Genomic DNA, 26,008 nt, shown 5'->3' with positions numbered 1-26,008 from the left:
CAAGGGCTTGTCAATTAAGTATTTTCAAAAGGGGAAATGCAAGTATTGAAGAATGCTATGTGGCTACATTTGGTTTTGTGGGTATTTTTTTTTTCATGGCAGTGGTGTACTGTGCCATCCCTTTTTTTAGATTAAACAGCACCAAACTACTACTTTTTGTGCAAAAGACTGCATTCTGAATACCACAGGAGCTTGGCTAGATCTACTCCCTTGCACAGAGGCAAAATGCCTCCAAACTCAGCTGTTCCCTGGGATCCCACTGGGTTCCTGCATGGACAGTGGAACAGACTGGCTCAGAGCTGCCATCTGACACAAAGGTGAGATACTTGCTGGGTACTGCTTACAAAAATTTAGCAGGAACTAGGAAGCATTGACAGTCCCTGCGCAGCTGAGCAGTGGTACCTTGCCCCTCTCTGAGCAATGGCTTGCAGGTCCAAGTGGACTGGTCAGTAGGAGCTGTTGCCTCTAACTCAAGCAAGAACTTGAGCTGACCCCCTAGCATGATCTGACTGAGAAGGGAGGAGAGCAGAACAGTAAAGGCAGATATGACCTCATATGTGATGTCACTACAGTCCTCTGAGCCCTTCCGGTAAATCAGTGCCTTTCAGGGCAGACACTAATGTGATGGATTGCCTTTGACTGCGCTTTCCCCAAGGAAACACTTGATTGTTGAAGCTCATTGTAAGACGGAGGTCTTACGTATTTAAAGTAAGACACATATAGCTGAATGAAATTGCTTGCTTTTACCTAACTGATTTTGGCAAATCCTCTTTTTTTGTTGTTGTTTTTTGTTTTTTAAAAACATGTATGGACTTTACCAAGCTCACAAATGAGAAGTGTTATTGTTCTGCTGTATTATTCCATATGGGACCAGGGTAGCTGCGGTAGGTAACGTGGCTGCTCTGGCTTCTTTCTCAGGAAAGTAATGCAAAATAAGTCTCCTCCTTCTTCAGAGAAAGATTAGCTAGTTCTTGCTGTTAATCCATGAAAGACTTTGCCCTGCCTTTTTTTGGCAGAATCCATTAATAATCTGCCCTGCCTTTTTTTGGCAGAATCCATTAATAATCATTCTTTCCAGCTTCTCTTCTTTACTTGCTAGCTAAGTACTTGCTGTGTGCAGCTGTAAAAAGTTATTTCCAACGTGAGCTCTGCAATAAACTGGAGCAAAGAGCTCTGTAATCAGAGCCGTGGAGGAAAGGAAAAGGGCGTTTTTGCTTTGTTGTCTTTGGTTGGCTGGGGCTTGGTTTGTGCCATGCCTTAAACTAGTCCCCTTTACGGGACTTTGGGCCTTGCGTGTCAGCAGCTATGTCCTCCTGGCAGCAGCTCTAGCGGCACCAAGTCGCCTCGTGCATCCACTGATCGGTGCTCAAAGATGTCTATAGTATATCAACGTACATAAATGCAGCATTTAGTGCCAATCTAGACGGAACAAGGAGTCTAAATTTGCAGGCTGAGTTAGTAGAGACTCTTTAATACAACTTTAGAACGTCTTTGAGTTTAAAAGAACCACAGACTGATAGGAAATAGAACTTGAACCTTGTCATCAGTTAGATAGCTGACAAAATAAGTGGAGAAGCATATATTAAAGATGAAATATTCAGCATCTAGCTTTAGTTATAAGGCTCTTACCTGGACAGTGGAAGCATTAGATTAATATGGAGAGCTGAACTGTGTGCCCTTACCCTGGCTGTTTAGATTGGCGTCATCTGCTGCAGCTGTGTACTGTGAGTTCTGAGGTGCTTGTGTGCAAATGGCATGACCCAAATGTCAAGCCTGAGCCTTCAGTTGAAGTGCCAGCTGTAAAAACCAAGCCCTCGGTTTCAGTGCTATCTCTCCTCGTGGGGCTAGATTCCGTAAATATCATGGCCTGCCTGCAAAACTAGATCAAACTCCAAAATATATGTAAAAATGACTTTACAAAGCCATTTTGAATTAAATTTTTGTCGTACATAAACATAAAAACACGATGTATTTGAGGAAGTAAATGAAACAATGTAATTGAGGTTGGTCAGTCCTCTAGCTTACAGTGGTGTAAACATGAAGAATATTAGCACTGGCTGGATTTTACTCTTTGTGTTTTGGCAGCTTATTTAGAAAATAACTGAAACATCTCTTAGCTGTACCTTCCTTTTCCCAGTGACTTTTGACGTTTTTTTCTTGCCAAAAGGCAGCACTGGAAATATTTAACAAAAAAAAATCCTTGTATTACGCAGGATGTTTTCCAGTTTGGACCAAATGGAAATTGTCAGTGATAGGAACAGTACACGAGCGTTGTGGTGACTTGCACACACGCAAGCTCAGATGCTGAAGGCTGAGGTCTCTCCCATTACACATGGAGAGGTATTCAGTGCACTGTGGGTTAAATTTTTATTGCTTCACAGAGAGCCAGACTAAATCCAAACAGTGGAGGCAGAACTTCAGGGGTCTGTCCTTCCTCCGCTCCTCCTCTAAATGATAGTCGGAAGCAGCAGCCAGTGGGACTGCAGGATCCTTGCCTGGGGAGCTCCATAAAAGTGAATCTGCTGGTTCCGCTTCCCTCCTGTGGCTTGGATTCACAAGGCTGCTCTGGCACTCCTCTGTGCGCTGTCTGGACAGCAAGAGTGTCCCCAGCACCCTCCTGCCTTTGCTCTTCCACCTTGCCTCTGCCTCATGCAGGATGGGTGCTCCTGCTGCAGGGCTGCACCAAACCGTTGGTTCATGCTGCAGCTGCTGTTCCTCAGACCAGTGAGTGCAGAACAGGAGATCCTCTGCAGCATTTCCATATGTATTTCCATTTTGTAGGAGCCCCTTTGCTCCCGTAGCCAGTCTTGGAGGTGGACGAGTCCTGGCCAACCCAGAACAAAGTGTATGATGCCTTCAGTTGTTTGGTGTTGTACAAGGAAGCAAGAGCTCTTCACCTCCTGGCTGGCAGTCAGCTTTAGCCCTGAAGTCTGAACAGACAGTGCTCATTAATTTGAATATATGTGATAAATTCTCCTTTCAAACTGTATCTCCTGCTGGTAAAAGCCTTTGTAGCTCTGGAGTGAAACTATAACAGGAATTCATACATAGCTATGCTTAGGTGATAGGAACTGCTATGATTTTACTTATATATATTAAAAAAGAAAAGACTTTTAAAATCAAGCTGTTCTTGCTATATTAACTAAGGCAGTGGATTAACATAGTTAATGCATGTATGATGTAAAATAATAAAAGGTTGGTAAGCTTTACGTATGGTACAAAGAACTGAACAAGGGTAACCTTAAACCTTAACCTTAATGGTTACCTGATCTATTAGTTTTTTTGAAGACATTTAAAGATAGTTTTTGAGTTGTCTTATTGTACAGAGTTTTTTGATAGGAATAACATATTACTTCCTCTATTAATTTCTGTGAAACAAGTTACAGGAGAAGCTTTTTGCTGGATTCCTAGCAGGCAAGTAATCTGATGGTGCAGGAACATAATATTCTGGGCTTATTTTTATATGGCTTAGAACAACACATCATTTGCCAGTACTGCCAGGATATTAGGTGATCATGTAAATTCATACATGAAATAGTGTTTCTGCACTGTGTGTTTCAATACTGTTGCTTTTTGTTGTTGTTTTTAAATGCACTCATTTCAAAGAAAAATGTGAGTTGAGATGTAAAAAGTTAATCTTTTGTCCTTAATTCACCTTCAGTTTTGGATTTTTGGATTGCTTTGGATAGATTTTTTTTTCAGAGTTTTGTAGTGCCTTCCGAAAAGAAGATTACGACTTAGACACCTAGTATCTGAGTGGTTTGGGGTGAGGTAAGGGTAACTTCAGCGTTAAGAGGAGGAGACTGAAGTACTGGGTTTGCAAGGGGGTTGCTTGCTAAAGGCAACTTTGTTTATTTCAGATTACCATTTGCCTCCACTTTCCCCTCCCCTTTTTCATTTTCATCCTGATTTTAAAATCTCTTTCCACGGGTGTGTGTTTATATTGCTGAGAACCTTCAAGAATAATTATGGAAACCATAGCAGCCCACCAAAAAGCTTTCTCAGCCTTAGTATGAAATGCAGGGCAGGCCAAGCCTCAGAGGAAGGACATTCAGAGGGGCTTTGATTGCTTGTGTAAATGGGGACTTTGCCATCCCAATCCTTGCATGTGCAATGCCCAGGGTACGTTGCCTGACTACACATGCTTTGGGGTTTTCAAGCTTTAAAACTGATGTTCATTTTAATAACTGTAAGCTAGCTGTTACATAAATTACATATGAGAAAGTTTCATTTTGTAGCTATTCTCAAAAGAGGATCTTTGTTAAATCACCATTCAAAGTAAATAAAGAAACAAAATTTTAAGGTTTTTTTGGGGGGGGAAGTGAATAGTGTATTTTGTATATGTTTGTTTACACCTCAGTAAGCTGAAATTTTTCCATTTTAACTTACCTTTATTTGAAAACTTGCATTAATTCCTTTTGAAATGTGAATTATAAAAGAAAAATGTTTTATAAAGCCCATCAGAGTCTACAAAGACCTAAAAATTTCCATAGCCGTATTATTGAAATAAACATTTAAGTGGTAGATCATATGCTATTTTATAGCTTTTTATATCTGAAGTTGGAGAAAGTTTGTGGACCCAAGGATCACAAGTTTTATGCAGAACAAGTCCACATTTGGTATCTAGCCAGTCTGTAAGGTCCAGCCTGTGGCTTTCTGTTCAGTTTGTGGTCCCAGAGCAGGGCACAGAGGGAAAGAGGTGGGGAGTTTTTCAGGGGGTCTCGGGCCTTTGAGAACGGGTGGCAGCAGTACTGTGCGGTTTGTTGTCCCCCAGCTCCTGATGCAGGATGCCAGCAGCGGTGCGCACAGGGGAGGGCATCTCAGTGCAGGTCGTGGCTATGGTCCCGGCTCCACCAGCCATACGTGTCCGCGAGGCAGCGTGGTGGGAGCCAGCGTCGGCCCTGGCTGCTGACTGCCGCGGTCCTCTAGAGCATCGCTTACGCGCACGTGTGACCCGTTAGTCACTGCGCCAGGTCGTTCGCGAGGCAAACGACCTACCTATGCCTCTACCTATGCCTCAAAGCCTTGCGCGGAGGGGGGTATCAAGGGACTTCTCTGGGGATACTCTTCGTAAGGTTTTTAAGTTCGATAGTCTCAAAGTTCAAACATTTTCTGCAAAGTCATAAAGTCTGATAGGCCTTCTCCAGATCCCCTGAAAAATGGCCTGGCCTTTCCACTACCTGGGATGAGTAACATTAAACTCTACATTTCTACCCGTTTTAGTGGAAGTTTGGAGTCTCAGCACTTTGCAGCCTCAAATCACACAAAATTAGCTTTTGGAAAGGAAAATTTATTTTAATTAAAAACTCTGCCTGACACAGTTGCCTGTTCCTCACAAAACTGATTTATGGGGCTTGCCACACTGAACAGAGGCTTTTATTGATGATAATCTGGCTCTGAGGTGGCATTCGTTTTTCTGAACTGTCTTTGGCTGAACATTATGTAGATCTGGGGTTGTGCTTTGTTTTGTTTTTCCCACACTCTGGACAGATCAGTCTTTGGTTGCTCCTCTAATGACAGATATTCAAGCTACTCTGTAATTCATGTAGACACCTGGGCTGTAAAAACTAATGCGCTCTTGCTGATACAGTTGTGCTTTCCCTGCTGACTGCCCCAGTCACTTAACTTTTTCTTTGGGCTTTTAATGTGAAATTTGAACAGATCTCTTCTGTATGCTGTAGTTTGTCTATATTTTTACAAGAATATTGTAATATTTACAAGAGACAGGGATTGGAAAACAATGTTTTAAATTCATTCCATATGTTTAGCCTTTTTATTCCTCAAAGATTTCCACTTCAGAGGTAGTTACTACTTTAACTATTTTATTTTAACAGCATTTTATAGATGCTTGCTTTATTAGACTAGTCATAGTTCACTGCAGATTTAGTAAGATCCAGTTGATTGTGGTGAAGATGATGCTCTGTGTTAAAAAGGGCTCTAAGCAGTTGTTCTAATTCTGAATTTGTGCTTACTGGGAAGTTGAATAGCCTGACATAGCGTGAGATCCTTGGTCTTTTTCTATATGCTTTTGTTATAGCAAAATCCTTTCTTGCTGAGGCTCCCTGTCTTCCTGTTGTACAGAAGAGAAAGATGAGCGAAGGTAGTTTCAGGAATGGAGTTACGCAGGTCACAACGTTATTACTGTGGTGTTTTGGGCGTCTGCGCAGCCTGTAACCCTAGGCAGGCTCTTCCCAGCCCACCCTCAGATTTGCGGAGAGAAGCCCTCTCCGTATTGCCATTGCAGTGAAGAGGACTTGTGGTGCCATGGTGGGGGACAGCGGTCAGCACAGGTCCACCAGCAAAATTCCAGGGTGCTTTCACTGAGTTTGATTCCTGCAATTTCTTACTGCACTGGCTCAATGTTGCAACAGCTCCAGCCTTCTAAAAACATTCAGGTTAATTCCTAACTCCTGATACTTTTTGGCTTGTTACACCATGAAACAGTAAGGAGAGGAGAAAAATCTACCAGATATCTGTCAATTTGTTTCAAATGACAGAATTTCTTTCATGCTACATAAAGCAATGGCATCCAAAAATACATATACATATAGCTCCTCTACTCAACCGAAAAGCCGAAAGGCAGGGAAGTGAATGTGAACATTATGTTATTTTCACGTTAAGGAACTGGGGGATCCGAGGGCCAGTCCATGCTCTCATTCAGCAGGGGTGACATGTGAGAGAAATATCCTTTCCTGGTGCCATGTACCAATTTAGGTATGCATGTTATTATGTTACTGTCTTCACAAATTGGCCTGTCCAGTCAGAAAGCTGAGTGGCACTGTGTTGTGTGGACGTGTTGACGAGTTTGGCACTAGTAGAAAAGTCTTGTTCTTTAGAGGAATAACTTAATGCAATGATTTCTTCAGCTTTAGGGCTCAGCGAAGCTGCAGGCAATTCTGAGCAAATTTTAATTTCTAAATTGGCCTGTTTACCCTACCAGCAGCTTGTGGAGCTTAGGACTGCAGAAGTTTGTGGGAGAAGGCTGTGCAGAAGAGCACAGACGCCGAGACGCTGTCCCTGCAGCCGGATGGGGTGCCATAACCGGGAGGGCTGGACAGCCGCGGGGCTGTGCTCCAGGGCTGCGCCTGGCCGCGCGGCGAGTCCGGCACTCGTGCCGCTGGGCAGCCTGCCCGGAGCAGCGCCTTCTGCCTTCCCTCAAGCCCTGTGGTCGGCCCAGAGCCGCCGTGGGCGGCAGGTGGTGGAGCCTTGCGGAGAGCTGTGCTCTGGACGGCTCCAGGAGAAGCTTGGGTGCAAGCAGACGGGTCCTTTGGCATCGCTGTTGCCCAGGAGAGAAGGCAAAGCTGCTGCTGGGCTTTTCTTCACGGCACGTTTTGGATGGGGCGGTGTTATCAGGCCCCAAACAGATGCCTCGGCCATGGGCTGGAGGTGGACGGGATCGCTGCGGCGGTGAGGCTCTGGCCAGGCTGGGGCCACGCGGGCGCCGCTGTCGCGGCGCGGGCTTGAGGGTCTGTCCCCCTGGGGAGACCCTGCGACTGCACCTGGGGAGACTCTTGGCACCGCAGCCCGCAGCAACGCTCCTGCGCGCCACCTCCGCGCGCCCCCGCTGAAGACATTACGGGAACGTGAACTGGATGGAAGAAATAGCTACTTCCACCGAGTCGGGGAGAGCAAGACTTTGGTGCATTTCCTCATAAATTGCCAGTTTCTCTCAAGTCAATGTCCAAATGCTCACAATGACCAAAACTCCCCCCCACCCCCCAAAAAATAGTGATGGTGCTGGTGAGTAGGGGCAATCCGCCAAAGCTAGCCGTCACCGCCTCTTGAAAACTCTGTCACTGAGAAAGAAAAGGCTTTTTTAAATACTTGGATTAAAACAACATTCTGACACTGTAGGAGCCTATTTCCTAGCTGTAATTTTCCACAGATGCGGTACGACTGGATTTCACTGGTTGCCTTTGACAGATCTGGCTTGCTGGACGCAACTTGCAGTAAACCAGGAGCGCTGCTAGCTGTTACGGCTCCTTGCGCCTCCCAGCTGCATCTGAGAGTTCACTTATCGCTGACACCGCTGGGATAATTTGGGATTGTCTCCTCCGCCCCTCCCCTGAACTCCCCTGAGCGTTCCTGTTATGGACCTCTATGCTCTCGCTTTTGCCTTTTCTCCACTGCAGCCTCCAGTGGTGGCAGAAGCGCGTAGTGGCCTCCAGCTGGGGCAGCACTGGTTTTGCCCAAGTGCAGCTCCCAGATTGTGCTGGGTCCTGGCTGGGGGCCTCCAGAGTCCCCCTGCTTCACACAGGCACCTGTGAATGAAGTATGCCACCCACGATCCCTCCGTGGGCCTTTTGATGCCCATGGGTGGAAGGAGGAAGCCCTGTCCCGAGGGGCAGGGGTGGCATTTGGTGCAGGAGCTCCCTGGCACTGCTGGCCGCTCGCTCTGTCCTGCTGCCTTGCATAAGAGGGGGCATTTTTCGGTCTGGATAGAAAGTCATACTCATAGCAATCACTTCAGGTATGATTGAGAGATTCTTTGAAAAACGTAGAAAAGCTCCTCAAAAAAATCGACTTCCTCTCTCTAGCGTCATCATCTTCCCCAGAACTTCTCTAGGTTTCATGTATCCAACACAACTTCTCCTCTCTTGGTCTCTCTTTTGACAATCTAGGTCTCTGCAAGTGGTTTTAAGTGCGCAATGTTAATGCTGCCACAGCTTCCTCTGCATGGGGTAAAAAAATTACGTCCTATCACCCTTCTGATGCCTTTTGAAGACAACCCGGTCTTGTAATCCTTGTACCAGGAGGAGTGTGGTTTCAGCCAGAAGCCATCCCCAAGAGGCCAGTCGCTGATGTTAACAGACCCAGAAATGCCACGGGTCGTGTTTTTGGTGCCGCTCTCCTCCGAGCTCCCGGGCTTCGGGAGGTTTACCCCCACTCTGCTTTGGTGGGGGTGCAACTACCCTCCCGCGGCGCAGCTGGATCTGGTGTAGGGCAACCGCAGTACCTGGCAGAGGTTGTGTGTTACGATGTGCGCAGATGACCGAGTCCACAGCATCTCCGAAATGTTCTCCTTCACCGTCTAGACCAATACCTCTTCCGGGCGGTCAGGTCTGCTGCCCTCGGTTCAGTTTGGTGTCCTGGTTGAATCCTTTAGGGGTTTAGAAACATCTGTATGTACTTATCTATAGGTTTCTGTACCTTTAGAAATTAAGCCTTTGCTTTTGGTTTGATAAAAAGAAAGGAAAAACATCTGATATGTTTCAGCTGGGATTTGCATGGTGTTGCGTGGGAGCCATGTCTTCATCATCCTCTAAAGCTTCTCATGCAAAACTTCCTGCACTCCTGCACCAACTTGCTTAACACGGCACCCTCTGCGGCCCCCAGCGGTGCTGTGGTGTGCTGTTGACGCAAGGACGCGCCCCAGCGGGACGGCGAAAGGGGAGCAGGGAGACCCGCACAAATTTCAAAAGACATCAAATGTAGTGATATTTTTAATCAAAATATTTCTGTACTCCATTACAAAAAAACACTTGGCAAAATATTTTAATCTGCATAATATTGATTTTTTCATTTTCTGTGGGGGAAAATGATTCTGCTTTTAAACTGTTTTCCAATTATCTTATTTTTTTACTTAGGTTTTTTTTTTTTTTTTTTTTTTTTTTTTTTTTTTTGAGAGTGAGTGAGTTACCTGCTTGGTAACCTAGCCTAATTTCCTCAAATTCAAATTTCTTAAACTTTCCTTTCTCTCCTTAGCAGAAGGCAATACCTTCTGGAAGGTCAGATCAATACGGTTTGGAAGACTGGCCCCATGTGCAGAGGGACGATCGACAGTTTGATTGGTGACTTCATGCAGTTTCCCCTTGAGCTCTATCAATTCTTTTTTATTTCTGCAGTTGCTGTTTGTTCCTTCCTCTTTTTTTGCTTGGAAATTAATCACACAGGAAATGATTAACCACAGTGAGCTGTCTGTCTGCCTCTGACTCAATGTGTTCAAGGGGGGGCTAGCAGCAGCTGAAAATGGCTGACCGTATGCAAACAGCGCAGTTGCAGCCCAGCTGTTCGCACTGGCCATCCCACATAGGGATCATTCATTCTTTTTAGGATTTATGTATTTCAAATGCTCTTAAAAAGATTTTTTGAGGTACCAAACATTAATCTGAAACTTCCAGAGTTTAGTTTAGCACTGGCTTCTCTTACTGCCCTTCACATGGGTGTCTTGCAGAGCAAGGGGCCTTTGCAGAATGCAGCAGAGGTTGTCTCCTATACTTTATGTTTCAAATGAAATTTCTTTTTAACACGATGTGTTGCAGACTGACTGCGCCAGAGGCCTCTAATAGCAAAGCTAGTGCTGACAGCGACTGACCCTCAGCAGGAAACGGGCTTGGATGTGCTCTCACCCTGCCTGCGTGCAGGGGCAAAGCAGCTGCTACTGCTGTGGCCAGCTGTGGAAACCCTTCTGCATTTCGGGTGATACAGACCTTTCTGTTTGGAGCTCAGACGCCTCGATTTTGGTGTACATGTATGCGTTACTTACATTAATCCTTTTTTCTGCAGACCCAAGCTTCATTAAATATGATGATTCTACATTAGCTTTTTGAAAGTAGTGATAATTTATACCACTGCCTAGAATGCATGCAAGGAAATACATATTGGATTTCAAAGTACTGATATTCCTTTAGTCCCTCTTCTCTTTTGGGGGGAATCGGTTCTCTTTTTCAACACTCCATAGTACTGAATGTTCTAGGCAACTTGGTAGTCAACCAAGTCAGTAAGTAAAATTTATTACTGTGTGGATCAGTTGCTATTTCAGATCATTTACAGTATCAGCTGGTAGTAATTGAACATAATGTCCGTTTCTTAAAACAAGATCTTTCCCACTGATCAAGAGCAAATAATACGCTATGAGAAACTCGAGTGCATTGCTAAATATAGGACAACAACCAAAGCTTTCCTCTAACTGCAGAGCTGCAGGGACAGCTCCGTGCTCTGCACGAAGCAGAGATCCCGTGACTTAGCGGTGAGCAGCGCGGCTGCAGAGCTGAGGTCCCGCGTAGTGCCGCCCCGGGGCTTTGCTGCCCATGGGTGGAAGGAGGAAGCCCTGCCCCGAGGGGCAGGGGTGGCATTCGGTGCAGGAGGTCCCCGGCACTGCTGGCCGCTCGCTCTGTCCTGGTGCCTTGCGTAAGAGGGGGCATTTTTCTGCCCCCTGCTGCGCCTCTGCCTCGCTGCGTGCGCTCGCAACTTTTTATTACGGTTATTCCTCCGGGCTTATACTGACCAAATTTATAATCAGGAGTGTGCCTTTTTTTCCTTTTCCTTTTTTTTTTTTTTTTTTTTTTGCTTACATAAAGGCAGACAAAGAAATAGATTGTACAAAATCTAAGCCAAACAGCAAGGGTGAGTTGAAGCTTTGAACACAGAGGCCTATTTCTTGCTGCAAAGTTTCTATTTAAGTTTCTCAGCAGAGGCTGAGTCAGGGAGTGACAAAAGTAAGAATGAAACAATGTCATAACTTATGTTTTAAGCTAAAATTTGATAAACCAGAGTGTCTTTCTGAGTCTGTAAGCACATACATTATACTTACGTGTGTGGGCATGCAGGTTTCTGACTGCTACCATATAATCTTTTTTCTGATGGCTCCTAAGGGAAATGTATGCTCTAGAACACAGCACAGAGATATAGGAATTGTATTTCATACTTAGGTATTGGAAAGTTGTCCCTTCAGCTGACACAGGTGTACTTCTGGTGAAGCTAAGTAGTTAGGCTGTATGTACGTCATCTCCAAACACAGAGGCAGGAATATAAAATACATTTATTGGGTGACAAAATACAGTCCTCTAAAGGCTCATTGGAGGTTTCAGAACCACTTAATATTTTGTATTTATTCACCGCATCTAGTTTATTTAGCTCCACTCAAGTTACTCTAAATTACCATATCCATTTTGGCAGATCTTACATAGGAAGATGTCACCCAAAATTATCGAAGCGCGAACATAAAGGGTAAACAGCTCTGCCGAACGCTTGCGTTAGGCTTCACGCCAGTGGTGCCGAAGTTTGGCCTGTTGCGGAACGTTGCCCTGTGCTTGCAAAACGTCGTTTCCCGAACGACAAGCCCGTGTGGGGCTCGCTCGGCGCTGGCTGAACGCTGGGCTCGCGAGCGCGCGGCGGCGCTCCTGGCTTCCTGCCTGCCCAGCCAAGCCCTTGGGCAGCGGAGGGGGCAGCGGGCAGCGGCTCCCTGCCGATGCGCCAGAGGCGGCGGAGGCTGCTGGCCCGCGGCAAGAAGGGGCGTGCGAAAGACTGACACAAGCGGCGGAGAGGTAAACGAGTGGTACCGTTTGCAAAAATACTGCTTTTTAGAGAAACCCCTACAAGTTCGCCCGCTGCGCTCAGGCCTGAGCTGCCCCAAGCATTTCTTCTTAAAGTCTGGATGTGAACCCGGCTTTCTTCTCCCTGCTCGAGAAACTGTCCCCTGGCACGCGGGATGCCAAGAAGATCCCCGGTGCGTTACCCTGGCTGCCTTGGGCGCTCGTCAAAGCGTGGTGGAGAGCAGCATTTCTCCCACTCGTTTAATCAGCTGCAGGAGTTAAAAGCCTGGTGAAGCAGCCTAATGGCGCAGTTACGCTAGAGACGACTGCAGCTGCGAGAAGACTGTGTTAAGAAACAGGATGGTTGTGGTCTGCAGTAAGAAATAATTTTCCTGTTGACTATTTTTTTAAACAGGAAGTTGAAGAACAAAAGCAGCGTTAGTCTTCGTGCTTTTAACAGCCTTCAGATTTTAAATATTGAATTCAGTATGAGAGGACCGGGAAAGGACAAGGCTTTGTGCTGAGTTTTATGCAACGACAGAGAGTCACAAAAATGATACGTAATTAACAAAATTCAAGCAGATCCCCTGAGCTCAAAACTTGTGCTTCCCTGGGTATGTTTTAACGCTAGGAGTGATCACCAGCAGGAACGACGACAAACTCTGTGTCCGCCTGAAGAAGCGCGCGTGCGCGCGTCGGTGCAGCGCCGTGCAGGCTTGCTTTCGCGCAGTTTCCCCTGGGTAAGTCGGTCCGTCCGCCCGTCCATCGGTCAGCCAGGCAGCTTCCCCTTTTTCCGCTTGCTCTTTCTCACTAACAGGAAGAAGAAACGATTTCTACGGCAGCGCCGAGTGAAACCTGCAGGCGCTGGAGGCAGCGGCAGAGCCTCCGGTCCCTTTCAGCTCCATTTTCTTTTCAAGATAGTCAGCTAGAGTTAGAGGTGATGCTGTTCATTCCCTCTCCCAGCCCTTTTTTCTCAAAAGATTTGGGACAAAATTCATGTAAAATCTCATTTCAGAAAAGTTGTTTTTGCAGGAAGACAGCTCAGCAATATTTTATTTGGGTTTACAACTGTCTGGGAGAACCGTATGCTATTTCTTTTAAAGCACGAGCATCTGATGAGAGGAACATACGTTTCTAACCATTTTTTCTAGTACATTTATGCATTTTGGATCATCTCAGAGTCATTACAGGCTTTTTACAGGGTGACTCACTTCAAACGGTGACTGACAATTCCATTTTGTTTCTCTAATATTTGTTTAATCTCTTAAGTAAGTCTCTCACTGTACCTAGCGTGAAGTTGATTTGACAGATACTGTTTTATTACAGTTCTTGGTGGTGCGAAAAGTAATGAAGTGATCTAGGAAAGTATGAGATGTGTATTCCTGTAAATAACCACACAGGGGACATCACTATCCGTGCAGTTGTTTGGAGAATAGTCCTTACTGCTTTTCCTACTGCTTTTACCTCTCGTGTGCAAATGTGTTATAAATGATGACTAATCACTGTTACTAAAGCTTATTCGTGTGAAAGGGCAAGAGAAAAAGCCTGTATGCAAAGGGGTGTTTTAAAGAAACAAGCAGTATTTTCCCAAAAAACACTTACTTTGTTACGGTGATCTTGGTTTGGTTTTTTGCTCCCACTCGCCCGCAGCTGGGAGCGGAGGCTGCTCGCTGCGCAGCGCTGTGCTGCGGCTCTGCCTGCATTTGCTGCGCCTCGCGGGGAGCCAGGTGCAGCAGAGGTGCTGCACGGGGGCTGCTTTAGAGCAAGGAGGCAGAAGGGGAGGCGCGTGAGCCTTTCCTAGAGGTCTGCTCTTCCACCCTGGCCGTAAAAGTAGGCGTGTGCGTTGTCCCACAGCAGTTAAGTCACTTTAAAGGGGCTGCATCGGTTTCTGAGCAAGAACATGACAGATGTCAGAGAGGTGGTGTGTTCCTGCAGTGAGAGTTGGTGATTTAGGAATGGGATTATCCTGCAATACTTACTCATGGACAAGAATGTTGGACTAAATGGAGTTTAATTTTGTTGTTTATTGTTGCACACAACTATATTCCATCATTGTGCATTGTCATGGCAAAGCGTGCACAAATTGTGTATGTGTGCAAAACCACGTGTGGGTGTGTGTGTATGGCCAGGGAGCTCATGCAGGGAGCCCGTGTTTTAGGATGCAGCTGTTTCTGTACAAGATAGGGGGTGCTTTTCACAAACTAGACTTACAAAACATAGGGAATAAATCTGTTAGGTACAGGGATGGCTCATGGCTGAGTAAAAAGTATTCCCGAAGGCGACAAATTTGTTAATCTCTAGGTCTAGTGTGTTTCTGTGTTTTGTTGCGCAGGTTTCTTGGCAAGGACACAAGGAGCTGAGCCGCTCACCATGCCGGTGCCTCCCCCTCCGGCTCCCCCACCGCCCCCAACCTTGGCCTTGGTAAGTTTTACAGGAGGGAAATGCACAGTATACGCTGTCTTCTAGTGCTGCTTGTCCTACTGAGAGAGATGTTCAAAAGCAAAGGATGTGGATAAGGATATGCCTTTAATCAGGTATGTGCAATTAGGTATTTGGAGGACGCTCTTCTACATTTTGCTGATCACTGATGATTGATCCTACAAGAGGGATCGTTACCCCACTCCCTTCCAGTGCCCATGCAGGTGTAACTAGCCGCATTTCCCACCCTCCTCTTCCTCCCACGCCACCGGTTCGGTTTGGTGGAGGGATCCTCGACTGAGCGTCACGGGTCCTCAGCAGCCTGAGTGATTGAAGTCTTGCTCTCCCCTTCCCTTGCTCCAGCCTGTGCTCCCACCTTCTCCCTTGCTCCAGCTCTGGCACTTAATGACCCAGCAGTGAGCTGGCCCAAAATGAACCCTGCTTTCTACACCTGGTGAGGATAGTTTTCGGCCAGCAGAGCTCCCTGAACCAGCCCTGAATGTGAAGGTACCCGATCCACAGCTGGCACGATGTGGCAGGGGAGACTGCATCTGACCTGAATTAAATTGGCCTGAGGTGAAGCACAGCCAGAGCTGCGTTTGCCCTGTGGCAGGCTGTGGCTGTTCTAACAAGAAAGAGGAGGACTTTTGAAATGCTATTGTAAGTGCTGTCATAAAGTACTCAGATATTTTAGTTCATCGGCTTAGCTAGTTACGGGGATCTGCCGGGCTGTGGCCCTGGTTAGTCCACCCACAAGCAGAAACCCTGTGCTTAGTCTGTTCATGGCAACTTCCACCATCTTTCAGAAAATTTCCGTAACACTGATCTGATATGCTAGAAAGCTTTTCAGGAACCATCATTTCCTAGAACAAATAATCATACATACATACATGCATGTGTGCATATGTCTATGTATGTATATATACTTTTGGGGTCTTTCTTGGAAATCTGTAGTCATCAAAACATGAAGTAAAAAGAAAAGCCCATTGAAATAAATCTCAAGCTCTATAAATCATAGTTCTTCTCTTCCAGTACTTTCTAAATGTTTGCAGAAATGTAAACGTCTTAGTTGCCATTCTTATACCATTATTTTCTCTGCTTATTTTTCCATACCTGTTACACTTTCGAGATTGTAATGTGATGAAAAATCATGGTTTAGTTGCAATCCATGAAATATAACCAGGTGCAACTGAGTTCATGCTTTTACTGGGATTTGAAAAGGTCCGTATTTTTAACACTGGTGATTGACATTTTTAAGATATTTCTATTAAAATTAAAATAGTATTTTATTCTGATTTATTCAGTATTGGTATATTAGGAGTTTTGCCGCAACTTTCAAGAACTATCTAAATATTTACAAGTAACTGAGACTCTATATACAGAGTGGAAAAAATATGAGTTCAAATAAAAGCATTTTGTTTCCAAGGAATTGGAAATAAGGGTTGGGCTAGCAGTTGTGTTTTGAGCCTAGAGTCAGTCACAAGTCCAGCTACCTAGAACATCATCCACAAAACCAGACGTGGCACACTACCTAGTCTAGTGCTGTTAAAATAGAAATTGAGGTCTCAGGTAATTGCCATATTTGATCAGAATTTTGTAGCTAGAAATCGAGGTTTATTTTGTCTCCTTGTTTGTAATTTTATTTTGCAGGCGAATACTGAAAAGCCGTCCTTAAGCAGGTCAGAGCAAGCAGGGCGAAATGCACTATTATCTGATATTACCAAAGGAAAAAAGCTAAAGAAGACTGTTACTAATGACAGAAGTGCTCCAATTCTAGACAGTGAGTATAATTTGTGTGTTTGAGTTTCAGTATGCTTGAACGGTGCTGTATATTTGAGTGCAGAAAACTGTTCCACGTATCAGCAGATGAAGTGCCATGAGAGAAGCAGGTAAAATAAAATGCCAAAAATTGGCATAGATAAAAATGAGTTCTGTTCATCACGAATTAAATCAGCTGAGAAATCAGTTCTTGCTTATGAAATGTGAGTGTGTGTGTTTGTTTGCAGACTCTTCTGAAGTAGTTGATTTTCTCATTTGCCTAAATCAGAAAACTGCAAACCCTACAAGGAGCTCTGCTGAAAGGTGCAGCAGATCTAGTGCACAGAAAACCCCTTCAGCACTGAGAACAGCATGGAGAATAAAGTGGAATTTTAAACCTCCACTTTTGCACAAACAGCATAAAAGGGTACCCTTGGTATGACAGCACTGGTTTATTAGTGAATCCAGTACCACTTAATGCAAAACCAGAGCCAAAGCCGTGAGATACAGCTCCATCTGGGCATCAGCCTGCTGCACACGCAGTTTTGCCACTCCTGGAGCGACTCACCAGGGTTATCTTTTCGGCCAGACCTTGCAGACGGTGCTTTGGCACAGCGCAGCAACTCACCTTACCCGAGTGGAGAAAGATCTCCATCCGGCTGAACTGCTGCTGCATCTCACAATACATCTCGGCAGACCCCGAGAGGAGACTGGCAAAGCCCACGTGCCAGGAGCGTTGGGAAGATAGGACAGAAACCTGCGAGGGGCAAGAAGCAGAGGTGTGCTCTGTCAGTAGCACAGCACATACTGTCTGGGGAGCACAGACGTTTTCTTCAGACAGATTAGCAAATGTGACACAACTCAGTCCAGGTCCACCTATGCAATTAGAAGCTGGACAATGACGGAAAGGTGATGAGGAAAGAAGGAAATGCCAGAAGGAATGTGACCAAAGAAGAATAAAAATATTAAAACAGATGCACCTAGTTTTAAATATTTGAGTATTATCTCTGAAAGCACAGCACATTCTAGGTATTCTGCTGAGCTGGAGAAAAAGCATTAAGGGGATAAAAGGAGGTCTAAACAATAAGATTAAAATGATGTGGTCTATTATTTTGTTTACATGAATTATGATGAAACACTAAACCATAGCAGCAGCATTTTCCAGAGGTTAACACCCTATGTGAGTCAGAGCTGAACTGAGCTGAAATGCTTAAGAGAAAGATGATGTTAAACATTCCTCCATGAACGCAATCTTACTTCTATTTTTTCTAAGTGGGATTATTAGAAGTGCTTTTCATCTACAGTTTAGAGCCAATGAAATTTTTACCTACCCAAAGCTGTGGAAATCAAGATGCCAAGAAATTAAGCAACTGATCCACAGCCATGCAGACCATCATCTGGGACCTGATCTCCACAGGTATCCTGACCTGTGGCCCTGTCCATCTGGCAGCGATGTTCTAAATAGATCTCTTCCATGTATTTATAATTTATAATCGTGGAAACACTTTCATTTTACATCAAGTGTCTCAGTGTTGTCGCAGCAGAAATGGTGGCTTTAGAGAAAAAATGGGAGAGAAAGAAAGGGGCTGAAATAATAATTTCTTCCTATTGGAACAATTAGTTGCTAATGATCCTGTCACTGCATTTCTGGACCTACAGAGAGTAATCAGAAATTAAATTTCTTTCCCCACTAGGCTTTGTGTAAATAAGTAGATGTAAATAAGATGTGTCGCAACTACATCAGTAGTGGCAGAGGTCAGTGCATTCCCAGAAGGGAACACTAGAGACACCTACAAGAGGAAGAACACCTTGGTCTGCCTCCTTCCTTCCTCATTTCCCCTGAAATTGCTCAGTCTCTCAGTTTGCTTGTGGAGAAATGGAGGGGAAGGATTACAGAGATATTAACAAAGACAGCACGATCAGAGGTCTCACGTGCTAAAGCACGTTCTAGACTGTCCAAAGTGGTCATTTCTCTGCCTTCCAGTCCACCACAGACTAAAGGAGAGCAATGGCTTAATAGAAAATAGAAACTATGTTTATTGCACCACCTCTTCCATGGTGTAATAGTGCTGTTGATGGTAGCTGTGATGGTCCAACTTGAAGAAGGGGTTGTGTGTTTTGAAAGCTTGTCCATTTTTCCCCAGTTACAAGAGCTGCTCTAATGAAAGAGAGGACTTCACTGGGTTAGCCTCATTTCTCTGCATAACTCGGGGGATTTTTGTTCCAACAGAACCCAAAGGACCTGCTGGAGGTGGTGGCAGCTTTGGAGGAGGCGGCGGTGGTGGTGGCGGTGGTGGTGGCAACTTTGGTGGAGGTGGACCACCTGGTCTTGGAGGCCTTTTTCAAGCAGGAATGCCAAAGCTCAGATCTGCTGCCAGTCGAGATGCTGGTAAGAAGGACCTTATAGGTTCAATTCCAAAAAGTAAATGACAGATTACTTAAAGCCTTCATACAACACCAATAAATTACCTGCTTGGATTAAGAATGTCTCCAAGCACCTTTAAACAGCACAATGAACTCCTATTTAAATATGACGTTATACGTAGCTGCACTCTTACGGTTAAGCGTACAGTCAAGTTAAGGTCTCGTTCAGGTGCCCAGATGCAAGGAGGGTGCTTAGGAAATGCAATTTTCATCTTAAATCTTGTTTGTACTTAATGCTAGGTTTTATAAAGAAGTGAGCCTCCTCTTTCCTCCTCCTAATTATTGGTGAAAACTAAGGATTTCAGCAATGCTGAATTGCCACCTGCACAGTGCAGTAATGTAGACTAGGTCCTGCCTTTGCTGTGGGTGTGCAGGACCAAAAGGGAGCTGTAAAAGGATCCCCAATTCACACTAACTGGTGCACCAGGATAAAGCATCTACTTGCCAAATGGGAAGTACATCTGCATCAGCACCAGCACAGCATGATTTATCATCTAGGGAGTGCATGAGGCATCCCAGCTCACTGGTATGCGTGCTAGAGTCAGTAGCATACGCTGTGTTCTTGCAACTTTCAAAACAGAGCTGCCCGAAGCTTTGTGCCACTTGAAACAAAGGAGATGCTGGAACCAGCAAACTTGAGGCTAAGGCTAAGGATGTATCATTTCACACTTGTTGAAGAAAGACTGGGCAATGGGGACTGGAGAGGGTTATGAATCTCATGTATTTTATAGACTAAGAAATTTTTCAGTACATGTGTATAAAACAGTCTCTCAGTGTTGGTATTTTCTGTTGTGTCTCAGTCTGTTTTGGGAACTGGTATTAATAATAAAGTTCCTGACGTAACAAAACAGTGCTGCTTCAACTGCAAGGCTGACTTCTTCCAGGCATGCACAAGTATAGCCTTAGACAACAGAGACTGGGAAGGGTTGAAAAGAGCCTTTGGCTGAGCTGTAGTTGTTAAATATCATTTGAGAGGTTTAATACAATCAGGTTGATTGTATTAAATTGTTGTTCTTCACCATTTCTTCTCTCCCCTCACCCCATTATTGTTGCTCTGGGAGGGCTTGGTCACTTGTATTGCTTTATGGCCGTTTTGGCCTCTCACAAGTAGCCCTCAAAGTAGTATCGAACCATGCCTGGCTACTTGGAGCAGTTCACCAGCACACACCAAAATCGCTGATAAATGTTTTTAGGTGATAAACGCTGAACACCTGAGTGTCCCGTGCCAAGAGTGACCCCGCTGGGTCTTTGTCTCGTCTTGGCTTTTGGCCCCTGAAAACACTACTGTGTGAAGTCCTGCTTGGTTTCTCAGCCCGTTGCCCTGTGAACGCTGATGTCTTCTCTTGTGTGCGTAGATGCCGGGGGAAGCCGGCCACCGGTGCTCCCGCCCGGAGGCAGGTCAGCAGCTGCCAAGCCTTTCTCTCCCCCGAGCGGGCCGGCCCGGTTCCCGGGACCACCTTCCGCGCAGAGAAGCGCCGCTCCTGAGCCGCAGAGAAACCGCCTGCCGCCCCCCAGACCCGACCTCGGCTCCAAGCCCGACGGCGGGCCTCCTCCGGTGCCGAGCACCCCGCGACCCGTCGCCTCCAGCCTGCACAACCGAGGGTCCCCGCCGGTGCCGGGCGTGAGCCGGCAGCCCAGCATCGGGCCCACGCCGCCGCCCTTCCCGGGCAGCAGGAGCGCCGCGTTCGGAGGGTCCGTTCGCCAGTCCAGTCCCAGCTCGTCGTCCCCTTTCTCCAGCCGACCCCCGCTGCCGCCCACGCCGGGCCGGCCGGCCGACGACAAGCCGCCGCCGCCGCCGCCGCCCGCCGGGCACCGGCCCCCCGGCGGCGGCCGGGACGCGACGCTGCCGCCGCCGCCGCCGCCGCAGAACAGCAAACCGCCGGTGCCCGCCTCGCCGCGGCCGCCCCTGGGCGCCCCGGCGCCGCCGCCGCCGCCGCCCGGCCGCCCGGGGCCGCCGCCGCCCGTCCCGCCGCCGCCCGGCGGCACCGACGAGACGCCGCGGCTGCCGCAGCGCAACGCGTCGCTCGGCGCCGCGACGGCGGGACGCGCGGGGCCGCTGCCGCCGCCGCCGCCGCCGCCCGCCGAGCGCCCGCCGCCGCCCGTGCGCGACCCGCCGGGCCGAGCAGGTAGGGACCCGCCGCGCCGAGCCGAGCCGCGCCGAGCCGCGCCGGCGGCCCTGCCCCGCGGGAGCTCGCTCGCAAGTGCTTGCGTTTGGGAATAGCCCCGCTCAGGTGAAAGGTAGCGCTCCCGGGAGCGCGGCTTTGCAAAACCCGGCCTCCTACGTGCTGGGGAGCACGAACGCTTAGGGCGAAAGACGGATTATTTTAATAAAGGACCTGTCCAACAGTTGTCGAGTGTAATGGCAGCTGTTGCGGGGTGACTAACTGTTGTTAGTCACGCTTGCAGTGTGCACGTTTCAAACGAGACTAGAAACAGAATTGTCTCTGTAGAGTTATGTCATAATACACTTTGTCCTTTGGTAATCATTGCTCGTAATTTTTAAGGATTGCACGTTGTGAATTAGCTCTCTTTAATACCAGATGATTTTCCTTTTGGAAATGAGGGAATTAAGGTGCAAGCGGCCAGGCCCGTAACACTGGGAAGGGAGAAGCATTGCTTAGAAGGCAGCCCTGGGAACCTCTTTGGGCTTTGCCTTTCCTTTAGTCCTTTGGAATAATAATCTGGAATCATCTCAAACCCACCCAGTCCTGCACAGCAAGGATGAATCTCACAGGGTCTGCCAGAGGCTCTAGCCATCCATGCTGCTTTCCAGCTCCTTTAACTGGCCTCCTTATTCCCTTTATATCCCCTCTAAGCAGCCACACTGCTGGGGAGCCCAGAGCAAAGTTACAGAGAACATTTGCGATTATTCAGACACTTCTGAGAACTTCTTCCATGATGGCCACTGTTTCCACAGGTGGCTATTTGGGTCTTTTCTGATGCACGATCTTAGCAAGTCACCACCACCTTTCTGGTGACATAATAAGTAGGAGGAAGTTGAAGCTATAAATTATAAATGTAAATTCTTCTGTTTGGCACCCATTCAATATAGATAACGGTCTTAGGTAGGCTTGAGAGAGCAAGCAAAACTATTCCAAAAGTTGCTAAGTGCTTCCCATTAGTAGAAATCATTCTATGAAGGCAAGCTTTAATATTTTTTTTTAAAAAAAAAGAACAGAACATGAACTACAGCATGTTTATTGCAACATGTTTCAATGCTTTTCCATAGAAGCACATTATCCACTGCCCTTGTTTTCAAAATGCACATCTGTAACTAGATTTCATCAGGACAAGGAAGCATTTCTTAAAAAATTAACATAATTGTCAATTGTCCAACTGTGCTGAACAGAGAGGCAGTGAGACCTTTTGACATCCACACCCTCTTCTCCGTCTCCTGGTGTCCTCACCGTGGCTGCCTGGCTGGATGCAGCAACTGGGAAGTGTTAGCCTTTCTTGCCTTTATTTACTGCCTCCTTGCAGAGAAGCACCCTTGACCTGCCCTCGATGTGGCTCTGGTCCCATGCTGTGTGGAATATGCCTTGTGTATTCGTCCTGCCTTGCTGTCGTGCCAGTTATTCAGATGCACCGACAGGGGAAATGCAAATGTCTGTGTGAGGTCTGTTTCCAATTTGGCGGCAGATGGATAGGCTCCAACTACAGCAAAATCCGGCATGCAGCAGATATGTTTATAAACGAGAGAACTGATGCCACGCTGCTTAACGCTGCCGCTCCCGCGCTGGGTCCCCCCGCATGCCTCTGGCGGTGGCACCCTGAGCGGACCACCCCTATGGAAGAAGAGCCTCTGTGGGAAACAGAGCTGCACTTCTCTTCCACGTGTTCCTGCCTGGCAGTGGTATACAGAAAGGAAGCAGGGTTTGGTTTGGACCTCCGCAGTGTCCTGACTTCCAGTAGTGATTTCTGCCCGCTGCGGCCAGGGTTGTTTAGAGTGGTTTGAAAGTGTCTTCAAGGATCGGCTCCTCTACAGGAGCTGCCGTAGCTGAGGGAGATGGGACTACGCGCTTTAAAGTGCGTTTGTGCTTAGACATACCCGGCGTGCGCTGTACGCTGCAAGTCCGCGTGAGCTCTTGGAGAGCCCGGGAGAGCAGGGAAGCAGGCGCTGAAGGCCCCGCGTTGCCGAGGCGGCCGCTTTGCGCGGAGGGGCCGCGCAAGCCCACCTCGCCCGGCGCGGGCGGCGGGCGGCGGACGCAGGCGGCAGCTCACGACCGGCAGAGTAATCCTTGCGACGAACCGTGTTTGTGCCCTTGCCTCTTGTCTCGCTTCAGGCCCCCTGCCGCCGCCACCCCCGCTCGGCAGGAACGGCAGCACGTCGAGAGCCCTGCCGGCCGCGCCGCAGCCGCCCTCCCGGGCGCCGCTGGAGAGCCAGAGAGGGGGGCCGAGGCCGCCGCTGCCCCCGGACCGGCCGGGCGCCGGAGCGCCGCCGCCGCCGCCTGCCCCCGCCGTCAGGAACGGCTTCCAGGAGCCGTGCGACGGTAAGCCGCGCTCGCAGCCGTCGCCTCGGGTGGAGGCCCGGGGGAGGCTCTTGGCCTCGACACAGCAGGCAGAGACTTGTTGCTAGTGCAGAGCCTTGGTTTACGGTCTGCAGAGATGTCAGTCGAGCCTCAGTTAATTCTGCCAGGTAGGAATGGACAACACATGCGTAGACCATATATATAGCATACGATACATAGTAAGTATATTTACTGTGTGCATACATATATATATGTGTATAAACTATGCATAGAACAAAACTGCAAAGTTGTCAGTACAGGTACTGAGTCTCAGACTAGGTTAGATGATGACTCAAAAACTGAAAGCTGAAAAACAGATGAGGGAAAAATTGTCAGAAAACTGCTGAAGGTGTTGAGTTTCTCTCGCTTTGCTAATGCTTATTGAAGAGGTGAGATCCACAATAGCTATGTTTTAAAGATTCACCAGGCTTTTCTTTTTAATCAAGGTTTATATTTGCGATGTATAGATAAGCCTTTCAGGTAAATTACAGAAGGCCAAAGTTGCTATTTCTGACATTTATAAGGTTAAAAAAGGCAAACAGAAGATAAATCTGTAACTAACCCTTCTGAACCTTCTTTAAACATCAGATAAGGCAGATGGGCTGCAAACACATTTTTTTCTATATAAGTCACTTTCAGGGTTTAGAACCTGCAGCTCCTTCACATACCAGTTTGTAATTGCAACTATTGGGAGTAAGGAGAGAAAAACTGGATCTCTGCAAATAACCATGTGTTCAGCTGCTGGGAAAAACTTACTCAGCTGTTCATTACATTATGCAATAAAATAAAACATTATTGCAAGATTGTCATGGTTGCAAAGTCCTGAAGCAACCAAGTCAGGCAATGACCAAATTTGAGTGGGCCCTTTCCTCCTTAGGAAGGAAAGAGGGTACTTTCCTCCTTAGGCATCCAAATTCAAGTACAGAACAGAGCTGCAGAAAGACATTTCCCCCATTATTTTAACTAAGAAACAGATCAGCTTTATTTATTCTTTAGAATCCTGTACAGTCAATACGTCAACAAGGTCGCTGTAGTACCACAAGATACTGATGCATTTAGCTATTTTTCACGCTACTCGCATGCTAAAAGATTCAATGTCATCATAAGTTTTATCATAATGGTCCCAAATATTCTTTTTCCTGTATAAAAATTGAAACAAAAAACACTACTTACAACTTGATGTGTTTTTAATGAGCTCTGTATATCAACAAAGTTTAAATATCAGAAAATTCTATACCCAGGGGTGAAATACCGTTTTGCAGTAGGAGTCATTATACATTTCCAATAACATACATATAGATATGTGTGTGTGCGTGTATGTATGTATGTATATTTATATAATCAGATCTATTACACATGGAAGGGAATGTAGCACTGATTACCATGGTCACTTCCCCAGCCTGTGACTTTGCATTAAATTGGCTGAGATATCAAAGTTAATTACGAATTTTTGTTCTCCAGTTAACCTAAAGCCTGTACTTCCCAGTAGGGTGCTGGTTCAATACTCAGTTCACTAAGCATTTTTCAATATAAATCATGTATTAAACATGATATTAATATCAAATGACTTTCTGTAGCTCTGTCAGAAAATTAACCAGTAAACTGTATGTTTATTTTTTTCAGATGAATGGGAAAGCAGATTTTCTTTCCATCCTATATCTGACTTGCCACCTCCAGAGCCATATGTACCTGTGAACAAAAGTTATCCCAGTAAACTAGCAAGAAACGAAAGCAGAGGTAAGTTTGTTCCAACTCCCGTGAGTTTCAGCGTATCAGTTATGTACTTGAAAGGGTTAGCACAGCATAGAGCAGTTTTTGCAGTAAGCAGTAAATATTTGATCAGTTGAAGACAGTTATAACCAGGAGTAGTTTGGCTTCCTTCAGTCTGATGCTTCCTTTGTTGATCCTCCTTTTTTGACAGCGTAAGCCAATCATCCTAAAAGATAGCGTGGATGGAGAAGAGATTGGGTACTGAGGTTTCAAAATTTCTCGGACTAACAGCCTGATTACCATTCTCCGCCACACAGAAAACACTAAATGCAAGTTTGCATATAAAAGCCCTCTTAAAATTGAACCTGTGGAGGCTCAGAGCAGGAGGAGGAGGCGGCAGAGGGTTTGTTCATTTTTTTTGAGAGACCTTCTCAATACAATAGTAAGAGACCTTCTCTGACATTATTATGCGGACTCTTCTGGAGCAGGCAGACAGAACCACAAAATCCCCAGTTTCACCTCAGGACCGTTTTGATTGTCGTGTGTCCCTGTTGCTCCTCTTAGAAGGATTTTTCTTTGCATTTCCCATCTAAATTCATTCATGGCTCAGTTCTTCTTGTGCCAGCATTGTCCTTTAGTTAATTATCCTCCCTCCTTTGCATTGAAAGCCCCAGTATTTTATAAGACAACAGTCATACTCCTGCTTCTGTTTCACTGGGCTGATTAAACCAGAATGTACTAGACTCTTCTTTCAAGATAAGATCTCCATTTTGCTGATCATCAGCATTGCTTCTGTATACACTTCAGTTTGAATGTGTCTTTTCCAATCAGTGTTACGTGTTATTCCAGCTGAGGTCTCACCCATGTCTTCTATAGCAGCATAAATACTTCCTGTCTCCATTAGTGTATCTTGCCCGATACACCCAGGGATCCATT

The 26,008-nt window shown here is 46.4% G+C and overlaps 1 protein-coding gene across 6 annotated transcripts in view; it reads left to right on the top strand.

The window, feature by feature from the left end:
* Positions 1-26,008, top strand: part of WIPF1 (WAS/WASL interacting protein family member 1) — a 55,852-nt gene that overhangs the window by 24,365 nt on the left and 5,479 nt on the right. For 4 of the 6 annotated variants that reach the window (XM_062578963.1, XM_062578964.1, XM_062578967.1 and 1 more), the window contains exons 3-8: positions 14,587-14,675; positions 16,323-16,452; positions 18,661-18,819; positions 20,210-20,980; positions 23,138-23,344; positions 24,986-25,099. In XM_062578963.1, coding sequence (XP_062434947.1) covers positions 14,625-14,675; positions 16,323-16,452; positions 18,661-18,819; positions 20,210-20,980; positions 23,138-23,344; positions 24,986-25,099 — 1,432 coding nt within the window. In that variant the 5' untranslated portion in view covers positions 14,587-14,624. Of the gene's footprint in view, positions 1-12,773; positions 12,995-13,129; positions 13,192-14,586; positions 14,676-16,322; positions 16,453-18,660; positions 18,820-20,209; positions 20,981-23,137; positions 23,345-24,985; positions 25,100-26,008 lie in introns of those variants that run through there. The other 2 variants (XM_062578968.1, XM_062578969.1) reach the window with 2 other exon arrangements.

Source organism: Rhea pennata, chromosome 6, assembly GCF_028389875.1.
Source record: "Rhea pennata isolate bPtePen1 chromosome 6, bPtePen1.pri, whole genome shotgun sequence".
Taxonomy (NCBI): Eukaryota; Metazoa; Chordata; class Aves; order Rheiformes; family Rheidae; genus Rhea; species Rhea pennata.
This window is presented reverse-complemented; position numbering and strand designations above follow the sequence as displayed.